This window comes from Ochotona curzoniae, unplaced genomic scaffold (assembly GCF_017591425.1).
Source record: "Ochotona curzoniae isolate NIBS_2020 unplaced genomic scaffold, NIBS_Ocur_1.0 scaffold_1852, whole genome shotgun sequence".
NCBI lineage: Eukaryota > Metazoa > Chordata > Mammalia > Lagomorpha > Ochotonidae > Ochotona > Ochotona curzoniae.
In genome coordinates, this window is record NW_024467087.1 from 19,735,188 (window position 1) to 19,756,717 (window position 21,530).

Here is a 21,530-nt window from a genome sequence, read left to right on the forward strand (position 1 = left end):
AGTAGCACTGGGGTTGGTTCCAATGAAGCTTCAGCTGGCTAAGCCCTGGCCACTATGGCCATCTCAGGAGTGAACCAGCAGCTTTCTCACTGTGTCTCTTTCTCTCTCTCAGTTCATAGGGACAGCTTTTTGCTCTAGCAGTGAAGAATCCACTTTAGAGGCTGGCACAGTATCTCAACAGGCTAATCTTACACCTGCAGCACAAGGATTCTATATGGGCGCTACTTCATGCCTAGCTGCTCCACGTCCAATTCAACTGCTTGCATATGAACTGTGAAAATAGCCGAGGATGTTCCTAGCCCTTGGGCGCCTGCACCTACGTGAGAGACCAGGAAGAGGTTCCTGGCTTTGGATCAGCTCAACTCTGACTATTGTGGCCATTTGAGGAGTGACCAACAGATGGAAGATTGTCTCTCTCTCTCTCCCTCCATCACTGTGTGTAAGTCTCCTATCTGTAAATCTGCCTATCAGATAAAAGTAGGCAAAGCTTTTTGAAAAAGTTTTGCCAATCTCTTCCATAGCTCGAATGTCAGCTATCGCATCACTGACTGGATGATGCAAAAGGTATGCATAAGAAGTGCCACTACTATACTGCACGAGTCGCAGTTTATTCAAGAGATACCAAGTACTCGATACCTGCTATTAATATGCCACCATCTTAAGTATTACTGAGGATTGCCAAGCAGAAGTGAATCAAGGAGCCAAACACCAATATCTTCAGATTATTCAGCAAAGCATCAAGTGATAAATATCTAAAATGCTGCTTTAGACCCCAGGTGGCATATCAGAATGCCTAGGTTCCTGTCCTAGGTCTCTCTAGATTCCAGCTTACTATTAACATGCATCCTAAAGAGTGGTGTCCCAATCACAAAAGTGGGAGACCTGGAATGGACGCCTGGCTTACATTTTCAGCTCAACACAGTTTGGGAAATTTGAGAGTTAATCAGTAGACTGGAAGTCTTGTTACTCTGCTTTTCAAATAAATGAGCAAATCTCAAAAAAATAATAATTTTTCTTTTTAATTTTTTTTTTATTTAAAAGATATTGTATGTGCTTAGTTCAGAGGCTAGGGATCTGATTAAGCCACTAAGGAAGTTGCTCACACCCTGTATCAGAGAATCTGAATTTGAAACTCAGCTCCAGCTCTTTATTTATTTATTTTATTGGAAAGTCATATATACAGAGAAAAAGATCTTCTATCCATTAATTCACTACTGAAGCAGCCGCAATGGCCAGAGATGAGCCAATCTGAAGCCAAGAGCCAGGAGCTTCTTCTTTCCGGGTCTCCCACATGGTTGCAGAGTACCAAGGCTTTGGGCCATCCCTGACTGCTTTCCCAGACCATAAGCAGGGATCTGGATGGGAAGCAGGGCTGCTGGGAATTAGAACCGGTACCCATATGGGATGCCAGCACGTTCAAAGTGAGGACTTTAGGCACTAGGCTACCATGCCAGGGCCAGCTCCAGCTCCATAAGCCAACTTCCTGTTAATGCAGATCTTGAGAGGCAGTGATAATGGTCGGTGCTATGGTTCCCACCATGAATAAATACCAACCATTGCAGCACCAGGGAACTGAATCAGTGGGCGAGGGAGCTCTTTCTCTCAATCTGCCTAATTAACTGATTCTACTTTTTAAACAAAAACGACTGGGTAAGGAGATTTCCAAGATTTTTTAAATTGCTGGTGGGAATGTCAACTGTTTTGACTACTACATAAAACATATTTTGGTTTCTGAAGGAAATTAAACACAAAAGGACAGCAAGCAGGAATATGAATGCACACTTGCACACCTAGATTCAGATACATTACTTGCAATAGCCAAAGGTTAAAACAGCGAAAATATCTGCTAATAGACAGACATAATCTGATACATATACACAACAAAATATATGCTACAATATGGAACATTAAACATATGTTAAATGAGAAAAGTCAAACACAACAGGACAAACGTCGTATCATTTCACTGTTTAAAACAGGCAGTCAAAAAGAACAGTGGCTACCAGAGTCTAAGGAGACTGGGAAAACGGAAATTAGAATTAGGGGTGGGTGGGGGAATTAGTATTTAATGAGGACAGAGTTTCACTATGTAATGATGAAAAAGCACTTGGAGATAAATAGTGCTGACGGCTACATACCAATGTGAATCAGTGAACATATGCATCAAAATTGTTCATGTAGTAAAATTTGTATTATATGCATATCATAATTTTAGGTAAGAAAATATGAATAGTGTAACTACAAAATTAACAGATTATTGTTAAAAAATCTTATGATCACATTTTAATATACTCAAATGAGTAAGTTTATTTGAATAAAACAAAGTAGGAAAAAATAGGTAAGATGACATGAGCACAAATTCTGAGCTTAGAATCTTACAGGCTCAGTAGTTCTAAATTCAATTTTTTCCTTAAATTTACAAGAAGAAATTAAACTTCTAGCTGTTAAGACCCCCATAATTTAAGCTATTAAAATTTAAATCGAGATGAACTAGATGAAAGTACGCTAATGTATTATTCAGATTTCCGCACATTTGTAATATGCAACAAATACATACTTACTGTAAAACAAGAGTGAGTAATTTTATTGCTTGTACTGCAACATCATATTCTTTGTCAAGGGTCATAGACACAATTCTGTCCTGTTGCCAAAAAATTTAAAACATTTTTAAAATAAAAGCAAGAGAAAAGTATTTTAAAATTACAAGTAGTATTTCAACACTTGAAAAGCAGTACTAACCTTGAATCGACTGGTGAAAAGCTCCAGTTTGGAATTAAGCTCTTTGTTATAATAAAGTCCTTGTAGAGCAGTAAGACACTTCAGTCTTACCTCACCTTGCTAAGAGAAACAAAAGAAGATATACCAAAATTCCTCATATTTTCAACTTAAAACATTCAAAATTTACACAAAATTCCCTACTCCTAACTTTTAAATATGTTCTATATATTAGTGTTTCTTTAGAAACTTCCATCCTAGACGTAGAAAAAACAATGATCAGTATATACCAAATTATTGCTCTTTTTCTGAAGTCAAATCTATTTTTGAAAACTTCTTTAGAATAAAACTATCAAATTATTTATTTATTTATTCACAATAAATTTTCCTGTATGGAAAGTATTATTGGGAGGAAATACATGCAAGGCATTTAATCAAGGCTAGTGAAGCGGGATCCTAAAAGAATGTAGATAAAGACCACACAGTAAGACATAAACTGGCAAGTAAATAAATCTTAAAAAAAAAAAAAAAAGAAAAGAAAAAGAAAAAGAAATGTCTCACCACTAGTATCTAACCTTAACACCACAGCACAAAATCAATTCAATAATGACAATAAAATCAAGTGTTCAAGAATCAAAAAAAAAAAAAAAAAAAAAAATTCCAGGGGCCTTTGTAAGAGAGATCAAATATTCACAAAGAAGCAAGAAATTATAGAGCCTTGCAGGAATATGGCCCTACGTGTGCATCTATGCAGACAGCTAATTCATGAGGCAATGCTACAAAACTCCACGCCTACATATACATAAAGAAGCAGCAGTCTCTAGGGCAGTCCTTACCTTATCATGCATAGTCCAACCAACATATTTTAAATAACTGTCATTAAGAAAGGCATCGCTATACATCTTCATCCATATGCCAATCTCTTCAATGCATATAGCTCGAATTTCAGCTATTGCATCACTGAATGGAATAAGCAAAAAGTATGCATAAGTAGTGCCACTATATCACACGAGTTCCAATTTATTCAAGAGATGCCAAGTAGTCCATGCCTACTATTAATACACCACCATCTTAGGCATTACTGAGGATTACACAGCAGGATGGAAGCATGGAGCCAAACATCAATGTCATGGTTTATTCAGCAATGTGTCAACACATAAACATAAAATTTAAGTTAAAACTATAAGCAAAATTATTTCCCATCTTCTACACCATGCCACATTAAAGATTTTACTTACCTGTTAAGTACAGTATGTTCAGAATATAGCACACATACTAACTAGACGGAGCACTATTTCCAGATGTCATGAACTTACACAAACCCTGAGAGCAAACTTAATAGGGATTCAAATAAATTGCTTTAATTCTGTTCAGGCCAGTGTCACGGTGTAGAAGGTACAAAAAATCCTAAATGGGCACCAGTTCATATGAAAGATGCTCTATTTCCAACTCAGCTACGTGTTTATAGCCTGGGAAAAGCGGCAGATGGCCCAAGCATTTGGGAGATCAGGATGAAATTCCCGACTTGGATGAGCCTGACCCAACCTTAGCCATTATAGTCATGTGAGGAGTAAATCAGAAGATGAAAACTCACTCATGCACTTTCTCTCTCTCTCTGAATATATGTATGTATAGTTCTTACAATAAATTAATAATAAATTATCTAAATTTCCCACTGATATTCAAGTGGAAGAGAAAAATCAGGATTGAATATACACCATCTCTAACCACATTGTGCATCATAAAAGAAAATCAAGTGTTTGGGGTCTGATGTGGTAGCTCAACAGGCTAATCCCCTGCCTACAAGTGTCAGTATCCCACATGTGTGCAAGTGGGTGTCCCAGCTGCTCTTCTTCCAACCCAGCTCCCTGCTTGTAGCCTGGGAAAGCAGCAGAAGATGGTTCAGCCTGGCCATTGCAGCCATTTTGGGGGTGAACCAGTGGGCAGAAGATGCTCTCTCTCTCTCTCTCTCTCTTTCTGTCAAAATTGCCCTTCCAATAAAAATAAATAACATTCCAAAAAATTTTTTAAAGAAATTAAGTATTTTGTACCCAGACTCATACTACCAATAGCTCCCAATGGCAACATCTACAATCAAATACAGCATTATCCAATCATTCAGATAAGAAAAACCAAGTTTACATAATCGTGATCAGAGTGCATTGATGAATGTTTAGATTCGAACATTCATCTTACTATAGCTCTGTATTCACTAGTTTATACTTTCCAACCGAGTAATTATTCAAATTTGAAAAATGAAAATTAAATAATATTGCATCTGTAAAAAATTGCTCAGACTTACCGGTATCTATGTACAAACACTCCTTTAAATATTGCATTCATCATATTCTCTATTTCATCTTGATTTTCTTGAAGCTATAAAAGAAAAATATTTTGTATTATAAAGACAATAAACTATTACAACCAAGGGAAAAAGGCAGGTTTCTTGAATATTTGGTCAATTACATCAAATTCTAAGTTCTGATAGGAATTACAAACCACACAGAAAAATTGAGTATGTAACAGCTAATTTAAAGACTAAGATTGTTAAAATATATGAGATTTGACTTTTAATATTTAGCTGGCAGATTAATTTCTTTCTAAGGCATATAGTTTCTACTGCATAAAGGAACTATGAAGTAATCTGTTAAGTAATTTACTGTTGTATATCATCTATTACATAGCATGCATTCATACAATCATAATTTTTTTCTTTTTCCCAGTCTTTACATTCTAAAAGAGCTACATGTTAAATAATGCCCACTCAAATAATAAAAGGAATTAGAGAAAATCACCTAGAAGAAAAGTTAGTATCCCTGTTCCATTGTTTTGAGAATTAAAGATTGACCTGAAACAAACAGGTTAACGGTTCTAATCTTTGCTAAATTATCTAATTAAATATACTTTCAACTTGGAGCTTAAAATCTAAAGCATTCAATGCAGAGTTTAGAATCTAAAGACAAATTAGCTTTTAAAATCGTTTTATGCTTTTGAAATTTGTATTTTTCTTTTCATGAACATTATCTTGTATTTCCAAATAATGCTGATAAAAATATGCACTTGCTATATTTACTATCACAGTCAAAGACACAGATTGTATTTCCTTGCATTTAAACCTATCATTGGCAGCAAAACGGTTTCAACTGGAAAAAGGCAGTACTAAAAGGACAAATATATGTTCTTTCTAATATAAGAGAGCCTTTACGCAAATTATAAATAAAGATACAGGTAATCAAGTATATACATACATTCTCACAGATGAACGGGGATAAGACTAACATACTGGCAATTAAAGCCATGTTGCAGTCTTTGTCCCTACTCACAACTGGAAGTAGGACTCCCAATTTGAAATACGTAAATATAGCCGAACAGTATGATACTGATTTTCAGCCTTTCTCCATGCCTACCGAATCAAGATATATTGAAATAACAAAAAGTTAATCATGTAATTGTTGCCAGGGGACTGTATTATAGTTTGGGGAATAAGAGCAGAAGTGCAAAATTGGGAGGGAGGAAAGAATCCCTACACGTACAAATTTAGATTATGAAAAATATGAAATTGATTTCTCAAAAACTGCACACCAGCCCATGTGTATTAATTTCTTACATGTGTATGGGAATATATTAATCTTTAAGCCTGTTTAAATCTTTCCTCTTTCATTCCATACTCACAAGCATAAATTTATGTCTCAAGAATTTCAATAACTGAATGAAGATAAGCTTATTTTCATCTAATAAAAACAAGTCAATCTTTCACTTCAAGCAAATTATGGGGTACCATAACTATTGGACCTCAAAAGCATTATCAACATTTCTGAAGTATCAAATTTGAGACACAAACATAAATTGTTCATGGTGAAATAGAATATTTTGTCACCAATGAAGAGAATTTAGATGACAAACCACCAAAATATTTATTATTATTTACCCTAAGGAGAAAAAAAATAAATTCCCTTTGTTCAAAGCTGAATTCGTGGTGTGCAATTTATGTTAATCAAGTATTGTCTTTTGTAGAAAAAGCAAACACTGATGGTAACAAACAGCATAAAAAGTTATTTTTCCAATGATCTCATAGAACTGGGAAAGCTGGAAGCAATGCAAGAGAGGTAGTGAGAAGATATATTTTCACCCAGGACTCCAACTGTAAACGCTAATATTTTGGCACACAAAAACAGAAAGCATATTTAATGTATTATTGAAATGGATTTTCAATGAAGGCTCAATTTACACATATAAACTATTTAAAATGTACTTACACAGAAATGAAAAAAATTGCATGAGTAACCAGTAAAGTTGTATAAGAATTATCGATCACACTAGTCAAACACTGACAGCGTGAATATTCACCAGGAAAAAAATATACCTCTTTTCGTTTTTGTAGCAGGAGTTCTAGCCTCTCATTGGCTCGTTTTCCAATCATTTTACTCCGTTCGGCTTCATATTGTCTTTGTGTATTATCCATATTAATGCTAAGATTTAGTGCCACATTCACCAAAGCTGTCATCAACTTCATAGCTATTTTTAAAAGGGTAGAATGTTGAAATTAGTATAACAAATGCAAAAAGTGATAAAATAAATAAAATTAAAAGAAAACAAAGATAGGGCACACAGTTTCCAACAAAAATCTACAGCTGCCAACAAAGGCTATACTGTGCTAATACCAACTTGTAGATTATTTCCCAACCCTTACAATACCCATCAAAATATTATCCCAATTTCTTTCACGAAGAAATTGAAGCTCAAGATTAAGAAGCTTGTATCAGATCACATCATTCATATTAAACAAACCAAAATTAAAACAAATGTAATGTAACTGAAAAGTACTGTTAAAATTCTGTATTCTACAATATGTCCCCTATGACAGTTTTTTCAAATAATATGATTCCTCTTAAAAACAAATTTTAATTCACATGGAAGTCAATTAGCTACTCAGAACACAAAATTTTAAGGTGAGAGAAAAAGATGCTGCTAGATTTACAAATGTTCAAGAGTTCTATCAGCACTTTCTTAAATGTCATTCTTCTACCTAGCATCATAAACAATGATGAAATTGTGACTAGATCTTATGAAAACGAAAAAAATGCAACAATAAGATGGCATTCTATAAGGTCCTTCCCATAAAATCTCCAAATGGCTACCTTCTGTTCTGAACTTTTATCCATGAGGTAACACTCTAACTGCCAGCGATTTAAAATATAATAAATGGAATATCTGATCACTTTTAAATTATTTAAGAGGCACAGAGACAAACTAAGAAAAAGCTCACATCTAGTAGTTCAAACCACATTCCCAAAGCTGAACCTAGACTGAGACTAAGAACCCAAAACACAATTTATGAGCCTTACTCCAGACTACTTCTCAGACTTACAACATTTTGTAAGCATTGTATGAAACAGTATTTCAATTTTCTACTCAAAGCTAATTTATGTATTCAGAAACCTAGACTGTCAGCCTGATCTAAAATCATTCACATTATGCCACATTTGTTTTTATTTGTTTTAAGCTTCACGTTCTTGATACTGAGTGCTACCTTAAGTACATAAAACAAGGGCTGCTGCAATGGCACAACTGGCTAATCCTCCACCTGCTAGTGCCGGCATCTGACATAAGCACAGGTTTGTTTCAATCCCCTTCCAGCTCCCTGCTTATCACCTGGGAAAGGAGTAGAAGATGGCCCAAAGCCTTGGAACCCTGCACACAAGGGAAACCTGGAAGAGGCTCCTGGCTTCTGGCATCGGATTGGCACAGCTCTAGCCATTGTAGCTATTTGGGGAGTGACCCAGTGAATGGAAGATCTGTTTCTCCTTCTCTCTGTAAAAATGTGTCTTTCCAATAAAAATAAAATAATTTGTTCCAAAAAGTATGCAAACTGATGAAGCATTCATTTTCTGACTTTGAATCTAAACACAAAAAAATGAACTTACACAAAACCATTTTAAAAACATCTTTAAAATGCAAAACAGAAAAGCATATCTTTAATCATAGTGTTCATTGTTTGAGGATAAAGCCTAAAGGAAAAAAATCTCAACAGACTTTAAGTGAAAATTATATGAAGATTGAAATCAAAATGCAACTAAGACTTAAGAGACTAAAATAACAAAGCAAGAAAAAATACAAGCTAATATGATTTGTTTAAGCTCAAATCAAATAGACTATATTCAGTAACAGTGTACTGTTATCAGCAATTTCAACCTTAACACAAAGGAATGGGCAAAGGACTGTATTCATGCAAGCATCACTAACCAGTGTGCTAGAATTAACTAACTTTTGTAAAGTATCAAGTTGTAATTCTTTTAACTAACATTGAAGAATCCAAAGAACTTGACAAAATATAAAGTTCAACCTCAAACAGAAGAAGAATCAGCTTTTCCAAGTGTAGTTAACAGAAAAAGCATCAGTCAGTAGGATTTATCCTACCTGGAGGAGCTATGCGTACACAAACGTTAGGGTCACTGGGAGTACATACTTAAGATAACTAGAACAGCCTTCCCAAATGTGCCCATATTATCTTCCCTGATAATACATCTCTTCTTAAGAAGTTTATTGGCTATACAGCACAGGTAGTCAATTATGTTTATCAAAAAAATTACTAGGAAATGTGTACATCACTTGCTCACACTGTTATTTTATATGAACTTTTGTATACTAGTTATAGTATACCTTCACAGAAGTGAAACTCAAAATACCATCTTCTTCAAGTAACAAAAAGGAAATACACTTTCAGTGAACACTTCATAATTAAATGTAGTTCATATCACTATTATGTCCATTTCTGTTTCAATTATTTGAGAGATAAAAAATGGAACAGACCAATGAAGTCAAAGTCAAAGCCTGGAGCCAAGAACATAACCCACAAGTGATTACTGCACACTTGAAAGCCAAGTCAGGCACTGCACCTAGGCACTCCACAATGTGACATGTGTGTCTCAAAAGGTATTCCCATGCCAGTCCAAACGTCCACTCCTTTTCTGTTATAAAAAGAACCTTTTACAAGTATAACCTCAGCAGCACATAGAAAATCTTTCTAATTACTAACCTGCCAGGGTGCTTGTATGTCGAAACGCTCTGACCTGTGAGTCAGACAATCCAGTAAGAAGTGAGATAACGGTGTCCATCATGTATTCGTCGTATATGATACTATACTGACACTGCCGCACTAATACACCAATGAATTCACAAAAACTGGATTTGAATTTTTTCCATTGAGGACCAGCCATGGTAAGTGGATAATCTCCACTGTCCTAGAAGAAAAATTATAAAGAGTGGTTTACTTTTTAAAACGTAACTTATTGTGTAACTTTGTTTTACTACAGAAGTTTCCTACTAAACAGCTAAATTAAAAGGTCAAGAAATATCATTATTCTCATAATTACTTCTCAACCACCCAGGGACTGATTAATAATACCTTACTGATGACTTGTTTGAAAATGATACTTAAAAGTTCCTTTATGAGAACAAGCAAGAAAAAAATATCTACATAAAATTCCAATGAGACTTTTTTGCTGAAAATTCATAATGAAAGCTTTTCGAAAGATAAAACTACTGGTACTAGAACAAAGCTGCGAACAAAATAAACAAAAGCTCACTTCCCAGAAGGAGTTTACATTCTAGTAAATATACATTTGTGTTTACTGGTAGCACTGAAAAACTTGCAATAGTTGAAAGAGAAAAGCTTTTATAATCTATTTAAATCTAAACTACTATTTAGTTATTCAATGCTGTTTTTAATATTCCTAGGCAAAACACAAAGGACTAGGTACATCCAGTTCTATAAATTACCTAATCCCTTAAATATTATCCAGATATCCCTTTTACAACATACTAGGTTTTACTCCTAGGTACTACATTACATTCTTTTGTTTTAAATCTTGACAATAATAGGCATCCTATATTAAGCTCTTGTTTTAAGCCAGAAATTATAAACTGCTAATCAATTTTCAAATATTGCTTAATTCAAATTTTATAACAATAACAGCCTATGGAAAAGTGTTATTAACACCAATTAACAGATAATGAAATTGATTTAATAATTAATCCAAGGTCGAATATTCATCCTCTGATGAAACCTAATGGTAAAAAGAAATACAATAAAACTTAACAGTAAAGTTATTATTCATTACATTAATGCTAAAATTTAACAATACTTTCAGGAATAACATCATCAAAACATTCAGGCTAGTTACCTCATCAAATTCTTCAGTCATTTTTCGAATTATCTCAGAGTTCTGCATATGTCTAAACATTTCTGCAGTGACAACTCCTGAAATATGCAAGTGAGAGAAGTAAATAAAACCAATAAGTAAAGCACAAATAGCAGCAGCTCCTCGCTTCTAACAGAGCAGTCTTCTTTCTAGCACAGATTCGGCTGTTCCTACCTGACTTACTTTACTCATGCTAGTACAGTGTTATCCTTGAGAATCCACCCACAATTGGCTTCAAGAATCCTCCACATCAAAACCTGCTAGTATGTGCCAATATCCTGCACATATCCTCTTGGATATTTTAAATACTGTCTAGACTACTTATAAAACACAAAAAAACATAAATGCCATGCAAATACTTGTTCCTATCAACACAGGAAATAATAACAAGAAACAAAATCTATGCTTAATAAAGCAACACTTTTTTTTCCACAAAAAGTTCTATTTTATATATACAGCTATGTGGAAACCCAAAATACTTAAAGGCAACTGTACTGATTTTGCCCTTTTGCCATGAGTGAGGCGACATGGGGGTGGGGTGAAACAGGCTAGGCCACCACTTGCGACACCAGCATCCAATGATCTAAGTTCGGGCTGTAGTTCTGCAAAGTTGCTTGCAATCCAGCTCCCTGCTAATGCCTTTAGGACAGCACGAAACACAGTTCTAACGCCTTGGCCGTTGTCACCTCTGCCGTAGGTCAGGAGGTAGCTCCTGGATTAAATCTGGATCAGCAGCACCCATTGTGGAACATTTGGGGATTGAATCAGTAGATGGGAGATATCTCCCTCTTTATTTCTAAAATAAACATTTTTTTAAAAAACACACAAAGCCTTGAGAATAAACCAAAAGTTAATATGGAAAATAGTAGCAGGTAAAACTCACTTTTTACACACCTTCTTTTTTTTTTACTTATTAACTAGCACTATATGCAAGGCAACAATATGCTAGCATCCTCCAAAGAGGTTGTAAATAAGTAACATCTAGAATGTTACAGTCTCTACCCATTGAGAAAATAGTAATTCAACTGTAAACAAAAAAATAAAGAGTAGGAAAAAGGAAAAAAGAAATAAATTATTAAAGATAGTACATAACAAATGCACCAGGGCCCAGCGCAGTAGTCTAGTGGCTAAAGTCCTCCCCTTGCACGCCCAGGATCCCACATGGGCACCAGTTCGTATTCTGGCTGTTCCACTTCCCATCCAGCTCCCTGCCTGTGGCCTGAGAAGACAGTAGAGGATAGCCCAAAGCCTTGGGACCCTGCACCCACTCAGGAAACCTTGAAGAATCTCCTGGCTCCTAACTTCGGATTGGCTTAGCACCGACCTTAGTGGTTACTTGAGGAGTATCTAAATGAATGGAAAACCTTTCTGTGTCTCTCCTTCACTCTGTAAATCTGACTTTCAAATCAAAATAAATAAATCTTTAAAAAATAAATTAAAAATAAATGCCCTAATTAAAAGGCAAAACCAATTTTTGTGGAAAGAATTTGATAAAAACCTTCGGAATTTTCAAGGAAGATGGGAGATCACAGAAGAAAAGAACACACATTATAACAACAGTGAAAATTACACTGATGGGGCACAAAGATGAAAAGCAGTATTTCCAAGAAAACAAATTTTTTTTACAGGTAACAATGAAAGCAGATTAAACCCATGAATTTCCTAAGATGGGAAAGCAATAGAGAGAAAAGGAGTCAGGGCAGAGAAGGTAGGGCAAGGATGACGAAGGCAGAGAAGGAAGTAATATAAATGCAAACACTGCACTTTAAAAATCATATTCTCATTATTGGATTATTTACTTACCAGTCTTCCTACTAAGAATATCATAAATATAGTAATGTCTAAAAGAATGTCATCACAAAAGTTATAAAACTGATCGGTTATAATATATATGCTTGTATTTCGTGTGTGCGTGCACACAGCAGCCAGGTTCTGAACCCGACGTCATGAGGAAATGAACTGTAATGCTCACAGCAATTCAGTAATTTTGAGATTAGTCACCCATGTCATGTACTCCTCCCTGGGAGAAATTAATTTCAAGTGGTGCCCTCAACGAGCCCTTATTTACCAAAATCTGAAAAAAACACAAGTAAATGCTTTAAAAGCCAGGCTCATTAATTGAAAATAAAGCATAATTTCTCTGGTTAGAAACTATCAAAACTCTTTTCAAAAACCTGAATTTTAACCTAGATTCATGTATATCTTTTCATAATCTTCACATACTAGGTTTAACCAGGTAGCTTGCATACCAATATTACATAAGGACAAGTACTCAAACCCTGAAATAATTTATCTGAAAACAAACCTATTATGCATCCCATTTCTACTTCACTCTCTACACACAAACTATTTCACAGCCAGAGACTCAAATATAACGGTACTCAGAAGCAGAAAAGAAAGTATCTTTAACTCCAGAAGCAGGTGTGAAGCCACCAGTATGACAGCAGACTAGATCCTAGTGCCCTAAACGTATGGGGGACATGAATTGAGACTGAATATTCAATGACATAATTTTTTAATTAGATAGCATCGTTTGGGTAAAGGTTGCTTGAATCTAGAAAATTTGATATACAAGAAAATACATCCAAATGTTAAGTCAGGAGGAACAAGAAAAAAGGTGACTTTAAGAGCTTCTGTTTCCAAAATAAACACAGCTTACCTTTACAGCCTGAACACTGAATAAAAAAGTTGATAAGATCAAGGAGTGCTATATCTCGGTCATGCTTGTATGATTCTATCCAATCATCTACCACCGACTACAGAAAAGGGAAAAAATACAACAATCAGCATTTTCTTTTGTTAAAAATCGAATAAATCTGATGAAAGGCATAAAATATGACAATATGAACTATCACATTAAATTAATGTTTGTACAATGAAATTTGAAGTTCAATATAAAAAGTAAAACAGAAGCAAATTTATTAACTGCCTGATAGTATGAAATTACAATCTGTTCTAATTATAAGACATCTGAAAACTCCAACTGTGGTCCAAAAAGTATAATTACCTATTATTTCTTAATGGCATTAAAGGCTTCCTAGAAAATACAAACTTTCAGCACTCAGTTTTTAATTTTGCTTAAAAAAATAAAACAGTATTTGAAGATTTGCACTATAATACAATAAAACTTCAAAACAATTTAAAGACACAGAAACCTGAGAAAAATGAGGAAATGTTAAATAAACTTTTTTTGCAAAGTCAGCAATCCCATATACAATCCCAGTTTATGCATCTGGAGACTAAGTACTACATCAGATGTCCAGGCTCCAGAGTGTACCAGAGATTCATTCCTATCAAAATTTCAATTTACTGTGTTGCAGAAAATAAGGTGTTGATTCCAAAACTCTTATAAGAGTGGCAAGTGATCATGAATAGCCAAATCAATCTCAAAAAAAGCAAAGTTGGAAGATTCACACTTTATGATTTTTGAAACTTACACTACAACTGGCAGGACAGACAAGTGGAATCATGGAATAAAATTCAAAACTCAGAAGTACACTCTTACATTGACAGTTATTTGATTTTCAATGTGTCAAGACAATTCACTGTGGGGAAAACAGTGTTTTCAATGAATGGCTCTAGGATAGTTGGATATCCTCCTGTAGAATGAAGTTGTGCTCTAACACTCTGTACAAATCAAGAACCTAACCAAAAAGCCAGAGCTACCAATGTCTTAGCAAAGCTAAATCTCTGCACTCTTGTATTTATAAAAGTCACGTCAGAGACTAGACAAAAGGCAAGAGCAACAAAGGGGAAGGAGGGAATCTGATTCCATCTCAAAAAAAAAAAAAAAAAAAGAAAGAAAGAACAAATCACAGAATGGGACAGCATAACTGCAAATCATGTATCTGATAATATATGTGTGTCCAGATATTCTGACAATTCAAAAAACCCGAATTAAAAATATGGGAAAGAGTGGAATTTTGGTACAACGTTTGAGATGCCTGTGTACGAGCTTCACATGAGCCCTGGCTACTATCCTTGTGTACAGTTTCTTGCTAATGGACATCCTGGGGACAACAGGTACTGGCTCAAGTGCTGAGTTCCCTGCCAACCATTTTGGCAAACCAGACTGTAACCAGAATCTTGGCTTCAGTCTGGCCCTGCCCTATGAGGTTCTACAGGTATGTATGTATGTATGTATGTATGTATGTATGCATGTATACATACATATATACGGACAAATCATCCGAATAAACAAGATATGCACATGAAAAGTAAATGCAAATCAAATTAAATACTACTTGCTCTATATTAGTATGTTTATCGTAAAAAACATAGACAATGCAGAAATAGAATACTCAAACTCTTCTGGTTGGAATTTAGAATGGTGTAGCCAGTCTGGAAGAAGTTTGGCAGCTATTCAAAAGGTTAAATATAGAGTCACCATATGGCATTGCAATTCAAGTCTCAGATATATTATTACCCAAGAGAAATGTGAACACATGTCCAAACAAAAACTTGTATGAGACCACACTTGGCAACATTATTCACACTGGTCAAAAAGTGGAACTAAGTGAAGTGTACATCAATAGATGAATGGTCAAAGTTAGGTGATATATCCATGCAAAGGAATACCATTAAACAGTACAAAGGAATGAACTTATAATATTAGCCACAACATGATGAGCCTCAATAATATGCTAAGTCAAAAAACCAGACTTAAAAAAACAAAAACTGCATGATATTACTTACATAAAAATTGCAAAGTAAGCAAATTATATAAAGTGAATTCGGGGTGTCCTATGGACCCTTGAAAAGGAAAGTGATGGGCCCGGCGCGGTGGCCTAGTGGTTAAGGTCCTCGCCTTGCACGCCCGGGATCCCATATGGGCGCCAGTTCTAATCCCAGCAGCCCCTCTTCCCTTCCAGCTCCCTGCCTATAGCCCTGGAAAGCAGTCGAGGACGGCCCAAAGCTTTGGGACCCTGCACCCGCGTGGGAGACCCGGAAGAGGCTCCTGGCTTTGGATCGGCATAGTATCGGCCGTTGGGCTCACTTGGGGAGTGAATCATCGGATGGAAGATCTTCCTCTCTGTATATATCCGCCTTTCCAATAAAAAAATAATAAAAGTAAATCTTTAAAAGAAAAAAAAGAAAGAAAAGGAAAGTGATTCCTAATAGATGTAAAGGTTCTTTTGCTAAGATGGTGAAAATATTTTAATGTTAGAAAGTAATTAGTTGTCCACACAACTGGGTGAATACAGTAAAATCATTTTAAAAGGTGAATTTGGGCCCGGCGCGGTGGCGCAAGTGGTTAAAGGTCCTCGCCTTGCACGCCCGGGATCCCATATGGGCGCCGGTTCTAATCCCGGCAGCCCCGCTTCCCTTCCAGCTCCCTGCCTGTGGCCTGGGAAAGCAGTCGAGGATGGCCCAAAGCTTTGGGAACCTGCACCCGCGTGGGAGACCCGGAAGAGGCTCCTGGCTTCGGATCGGCATAGTATCGGCCCGTTGCGCTCACTTGGGGAGTGAATCATCGGACGGAAGATCTTCCTCTCTGTCTCTCCTCTCTGTATATCTGCCTTTCCAATGACAAAATAATAAAAATAAATCTTTAAAAAAAAAAAAAAAAAGGTGAATTTTATGGCACGTGGAATTAAAACTAAAGTTACTCTTTGTATTTTTATTTATTTATTTATTCATTTATTTTTGTAACCCATTTGCAGGATAGTGGGTAGAGGGAATTGGGAAGAAAAATCACCTAACTGCTTTTTCAATCATTAACTGCCGTCCACAGCACCGACGACTGGGCCAGGCCAAAGCCAGGTGCCAAGAACTGTGTCCCAGGTGGGCAGTAGGAACCCAAGAATCTGAAACTCTGCTGCCTCTTAGGGTCTATATTGGCAGAGAAGTGGAAGCAGTCACGGGGGTGGGAAGGCAAAATCAAGATTCAAATCCTAGTGCTCAGAAGGGATGGTGGTGTCCCATCAGCATCTTAACCACTGTGCCAAATGCCTGCCCCTAGTAATGTTTTTAAAAAGAAAATAGGACAGGACTAAAAATAAAAGCAGTACTTCATTCCTTGGGTAGTCGAAAAAGTAAAACAAAACTGACTTTTAGAAAAAAATGTAAATAAAGCAAACCAATAACTAATATTTCAAAACAAAAGGTCATGAGGGAAAAATGTTTAAGTTACATATGAATATAGAGCTCAGGCATAAATAGTGACTAAAAACATATTATTATTACTATTTTTATTTCACAGTTTTATAGCTTTCTCACTTTACCTCTCCTTCCAATGAACAAAAAAAGATATGATTACACAATTAAGAAAAATGAAGGAACCAGGACTTTAATAATTCTTGGCTGACACATATTGACTGGAATTATTCTAAAAATTATCTAACTTCTACCTCTTAACTTTTTTCTGAATTTCACAACTTCTGCACATTCACCAAAAACATTTTATACTTTATTTTCCCAAATACAATATGAGAAAGAGCAAAAGAAAATATTATAAGACTGTAATATTTTTAAAATACGTACATAATTCTTTAAATTTAAATGAACTTGAGTACAGCTCTAGCCCAGATTCCAGTTTCTGTCAATACTGATCATGGAAGGGAAGTCGATGGCTCAAGCAGCCGGATCTTTCTAAAACATGTGGGAGACCCAGACTGAGTCTCCAGATCCCTGGTAATTGGGAAGTGAACCAGTGTACTAGAGGGGTAGATGTGAGTGTGTGTGTCTTAAGCCAAATTTTTAAAAGAATGAAAGTGTAACTACAAATTCGTTTCCATCTCTGTCCTTAGAGGTGGGATCTATTTACCTTTCCCTGGAATTGAATACAGTGATGTGACCTACATTAGATCCCAGAAGACCATGTACCCATCTGTATTGGTCTGTTGAAGCACTAGAAAACTGAAAACTGCTTCTCAGAATATTTTCTCCAGGGCCCAGCGTGACAGCATAGCGGTTAAGGTCCTTCCTCGCCTTACACACGCTGGGGTCCCATATGGGTGCTGGTCCTAATCCCAGCAGCCCCACTTGCCGTCCAGCTCCCTGTTTGTGGCCGGGGAAATCATTAGAGGACAGCCCAGAGCCTTGGGACCCTGCACCTGCCTGGGTGACCCGGAAGAGCTCCTGGATCCTGGACCCTGGCTTCAGATTGGCTCCAGCTGTTGTGGCCGCTTGGGGAGTGAACCATCGGATGGAAGATCTTCCTCTCTCTCACTCCTCTCCATATAGCCATCTTTCCAATAATAATAAATAAACCTTTAAAAAATATTTTCTCCAAATTCAGCTGTTCTATAAGCTCAAGCAACACAGAAAAGACAGTTTTGGGAACCAGAGATAACGGTTCCAACAGAGCCAGCCTTACAGTTACTATAGACTAGTCATCAAATATGAGAAAAGAAGCTTCCAGCTGATTGTGTTCTCAGCGTTACTAAGAGTCATGCAAGATATCCCAACTTAGGTCTCAGCCATCATGAAGCAGAAGCAAATCCCACAATTCACTTTCAAACTGCAAACCCACAAAATCATTAATCATAAAAAATGATCGTTATTTAACATCACTATAACACATAAAGAGATCATTACATCAAAATAAATTTTTAAAAGGTAGGGCCAATCTTGTGGCACATCAGTTCAAGTCTCCACCATGCTGGCAAGCCCTATGGAAGCCAGGTTGTATTCCTGCTGTTTCACTTCCAAGCCAGCTCCTTGCTAATAAACCTGAGAAAGGTGGCCTACATGTCTGGACCCCTACGACCCACATGGAAGAGCAGGATGGAGTTGTCTGTAGGCTTCTGGCTTAGGCCTGGCCCAGCACTGGCTGTTGTGTGAACAGGTAGGCAGAAGATCTCTCTCTTCCTCAATAAGACTGCCTTTCAAATAAAGAAACAGTGCCTGGCATATTGTCAATAAATCTTTTCTCTTGTTTTTTCTTTCCTGGAGGAGGGAAGGATCTAGAACAGTACCTGGCATAAAGTCAAATAAAGAAAGAAAGAAATCTTTTGTAAAGTTAATAACCCATCATATAAAGGTATGTCCAAACATTTTAAGCGTAATATAAATGTTGATTGGTCCCATTGATAAAATTAACCCAAAAGGGTAAGCAGATGGGAAGAGGAAAGTAATTTTTTAAAATAAGGAGCAACTATAAACCAGACAGTAATTTTTAAAGCCAAATATACATTTAAAAACAACCACTTAAGACATTAAACAAGACAAAATTCTACATTCTGACTATAACTACAGTAAAGCAAATTTTAAGAGACAAATAAGCTTGAGTAAGAATACTGCAAATGAATATGCTATCAAAGTTCTTTGCCCAGTAAAACTAACGAAAAATACCAGATAACTAATATTTTTACGTGTGAAATAGCCCATTAGTGGGCACAGTGCAATGGCTCAAGAAGCTAATCCTCCCCTTGCACACAGAAAGATCCCATATGAGATCCCATACGGACGCAGGTTCCTTTGTCAACTGGTTCACATATGATCCAGCTCCCTGCTTCTGGTCAGGTAAAGCATTGGAGGACAACTCAAAGCATTGGAACCCTGCACTCGTGTGAGACCTTGGGGAGGCTCCTGGATTCAGATCAGTTCAGTTCCAGCTATTGCAGCCATTTGGGGAGTGACCCAACAAATGATAGATTTTTCTGTCTCTCCTTCCCTCTTTAAATTTGCCTTTACAATAAAAATAAATATATATTATTTTTTAAAATTATCCATTAGTCCGAAATATTTTGACTTTTACTTACAGAACCGCAAGTATCTAGTAAACGCTGTTTTTATAAGTTTTGCACTGTACCTAAAAAAAGACTAGATTGCTACTTAGAAAACCAACAACCGTATGTGCCTATTCATGATTAAAGTTGAAAAATTACTCCATAATTTGATAAATTCACTGAATTTGGTATTCAGCCTCTAAAAGTCATATGGGGTTAGCCAACAACATGAAGCCCAAGTCCGTTATTAATTATCCTAGATTATGCAGATAGAACATAATTAGGAGGATTTGACATGACTATAACTTCAACTTTTTACTCTTCTCCTTTAAATCAAGCAAAAATAATAAAATCTACAATAGACAACTGTGATCAAAATCAATCAATCCACTAAATTGACGGGCATTACATTAGATCATTCAATCAAGAAACCTACATAGTGCAGGATTTCATATTTAACAGCACCTATAAAAATTTAGGGAAAACTTGAACCTCATAGCCAGGATTCATCAATACAAATTTTTGACCACAGTTTTTTTTCTTCTATTTTGTACCATTAGAGGAAAATAATGCTGCCAAAAATCAATCAAAACACAGGTCTAAGGTTCCTATGTCTGAACAGAAAGATCCTTAGAATTTTTTCACTACTTTGACACTTTGTTCAAGTAGGCAGTTTATTTTTGAAATGCAACATAAAAAGCTTAAAACTTAAAAATTAAGTGGGAAGAATAGATTTAGATGTACCTGCATAGCACTTTTGCCCATTTTAACAACTTCAAACAACATCATGTTTTCCACTCCATTCTGTTGATGATGACCATTCATTCGGTTTGGCCCAGAAGGAGGTTTCCCTCCACCATTTCCACTTTTGGCCTTTTCTCCTGGGGCCTTTTTGCCTTTTTTACAAGTCTACATAAAAAAAATACAAGTTGGTTACATTACAATACTATCCTTAAAGAGTTCAAAACAAAGCCACAGAAGCAGCAGACATGGCAGAACACTGTGTTACAACTGAACTTACAGATGGCTATCATCCACATATGAGGATACTTCAACAAACTTACGGAAAAACAATCAAAAGGGAACTTAACATTGCCACAAAAACAATTTTTGAAATTCATCCATAGGGTTTTCACAATATATACTCTGTATTCACGTTTTGCAAATACCAATGACAGAAAACCATTACTAAAAACATAACTGAAACATAACCAGAGAAATTTCTATTAGTGTTGTAAAACAAGGATGGCTGTCTTTAAGCTTTACAACAGCTTCTCTTGCTTCGTTAGGGTGCAGAGCAGGGTAGGAAGAACAAAACTATTAAGTACCTTATTCTTAACTCAGCATTTTAACTATTTTATTGTGATCTTTATAACTTAGAACAAGTAATTCTGAACATGAATAGGTCCTCATTCTTGTGCTAGACTCCCACTCCAACACTTATCACAAATATCTGATCATAACCACTACAGAAATGAATTCCCCCTACAATAAATTGTCCGTAGAGGGGTGGGTGCTTCATGCTTAAGTTACAAACTATTTCAATACAAACAACACATATATAATACCTTGGTATAATACCAGAGTTGCATTAAAATGTGCAGAAAAAACGTTTCCTAAATCTTGGATTTCATGATTTCTAAGGTCTCTTTTAAGCCCATACACTTATATGGTCTATGTAAAGTGTCAGAGAAGGGATATTTTAGGTTTGTAGGCCACATAGCATCTCAGTCAACCATCTTTATCTTTACAACCATCTTAAAAATGTAGAAAAAAAATGAAACTTTTTAGCTCTTACTACAAAAACAAGACATTGCTAGTAGATCCCTAATCTACATTCATGTCTTACAAATTTCTGCTGACAGCCTGAATGTTTCTGTATTTTATCCCAGAGTCCCACTTGCTTCAAGACTCCAAAACTACTTCCTACTTTTAATAATCC

General features: G+C 36.0%; 1 protein-coding gene across 4 annotated transcripts in view; it reads right to left on the reverse strand.

The window, feature by feature from the left end:
- The window catches only part of STAG2 (stromal antigen 2), a 146,313-nt gene that overhangs the window by 54,046 nt on the left and 70,737 nt on the right, over nucleotides 1-21,530 (reverse strand). For all 4 annotated transcript variants that reach the window (XM_041000175.1, XM_041000177.1, XM_041000174.1 and 1 more), the window contains exons 4-12: nucleotides 20,333-20,497; nucleotides 13,576-13,672; nucleotides 10,899-10,975; nucleotides 9,752-9,956; nucleotides 7,079-7,230; nucleotides 5,018-5,091; nucleotides 3,552-3,675; nucleotides 2,740-2,838; nucleotides 2,562-2,641 (exon numbers count right to left, since the gene is read on the reverse strand). In XM_041000175.1, coding sequence (XP_040856109.1) covers nucleotides 2,562-2,641; nucleotides 2,740-2,838; nucleotides 3,552-3,675; nucleotides 5,018-5,091; nucleotides 7,079-7,230; nucleotides 9,752-9,956; nucleotides 10,899-10,975; nucleotides 13,576-13,672; nucleotides 20,333-20,497 — 1,073 coding nt within the window. The remainder of the gene's footprint in view (nucleotides 1-2,561; nucleotides 2,642-2,739; nucleotides 2,839-3,551; nucleotides 3,676-5,017; nucleotides 5,092-7,078; nucleotides 7,231-9,751; nucleotides 9,957-10,898; nucleotides 10,976-13,575; nucleotides 13,673-20,332; nucleotides 20,498-21,530) is intronic.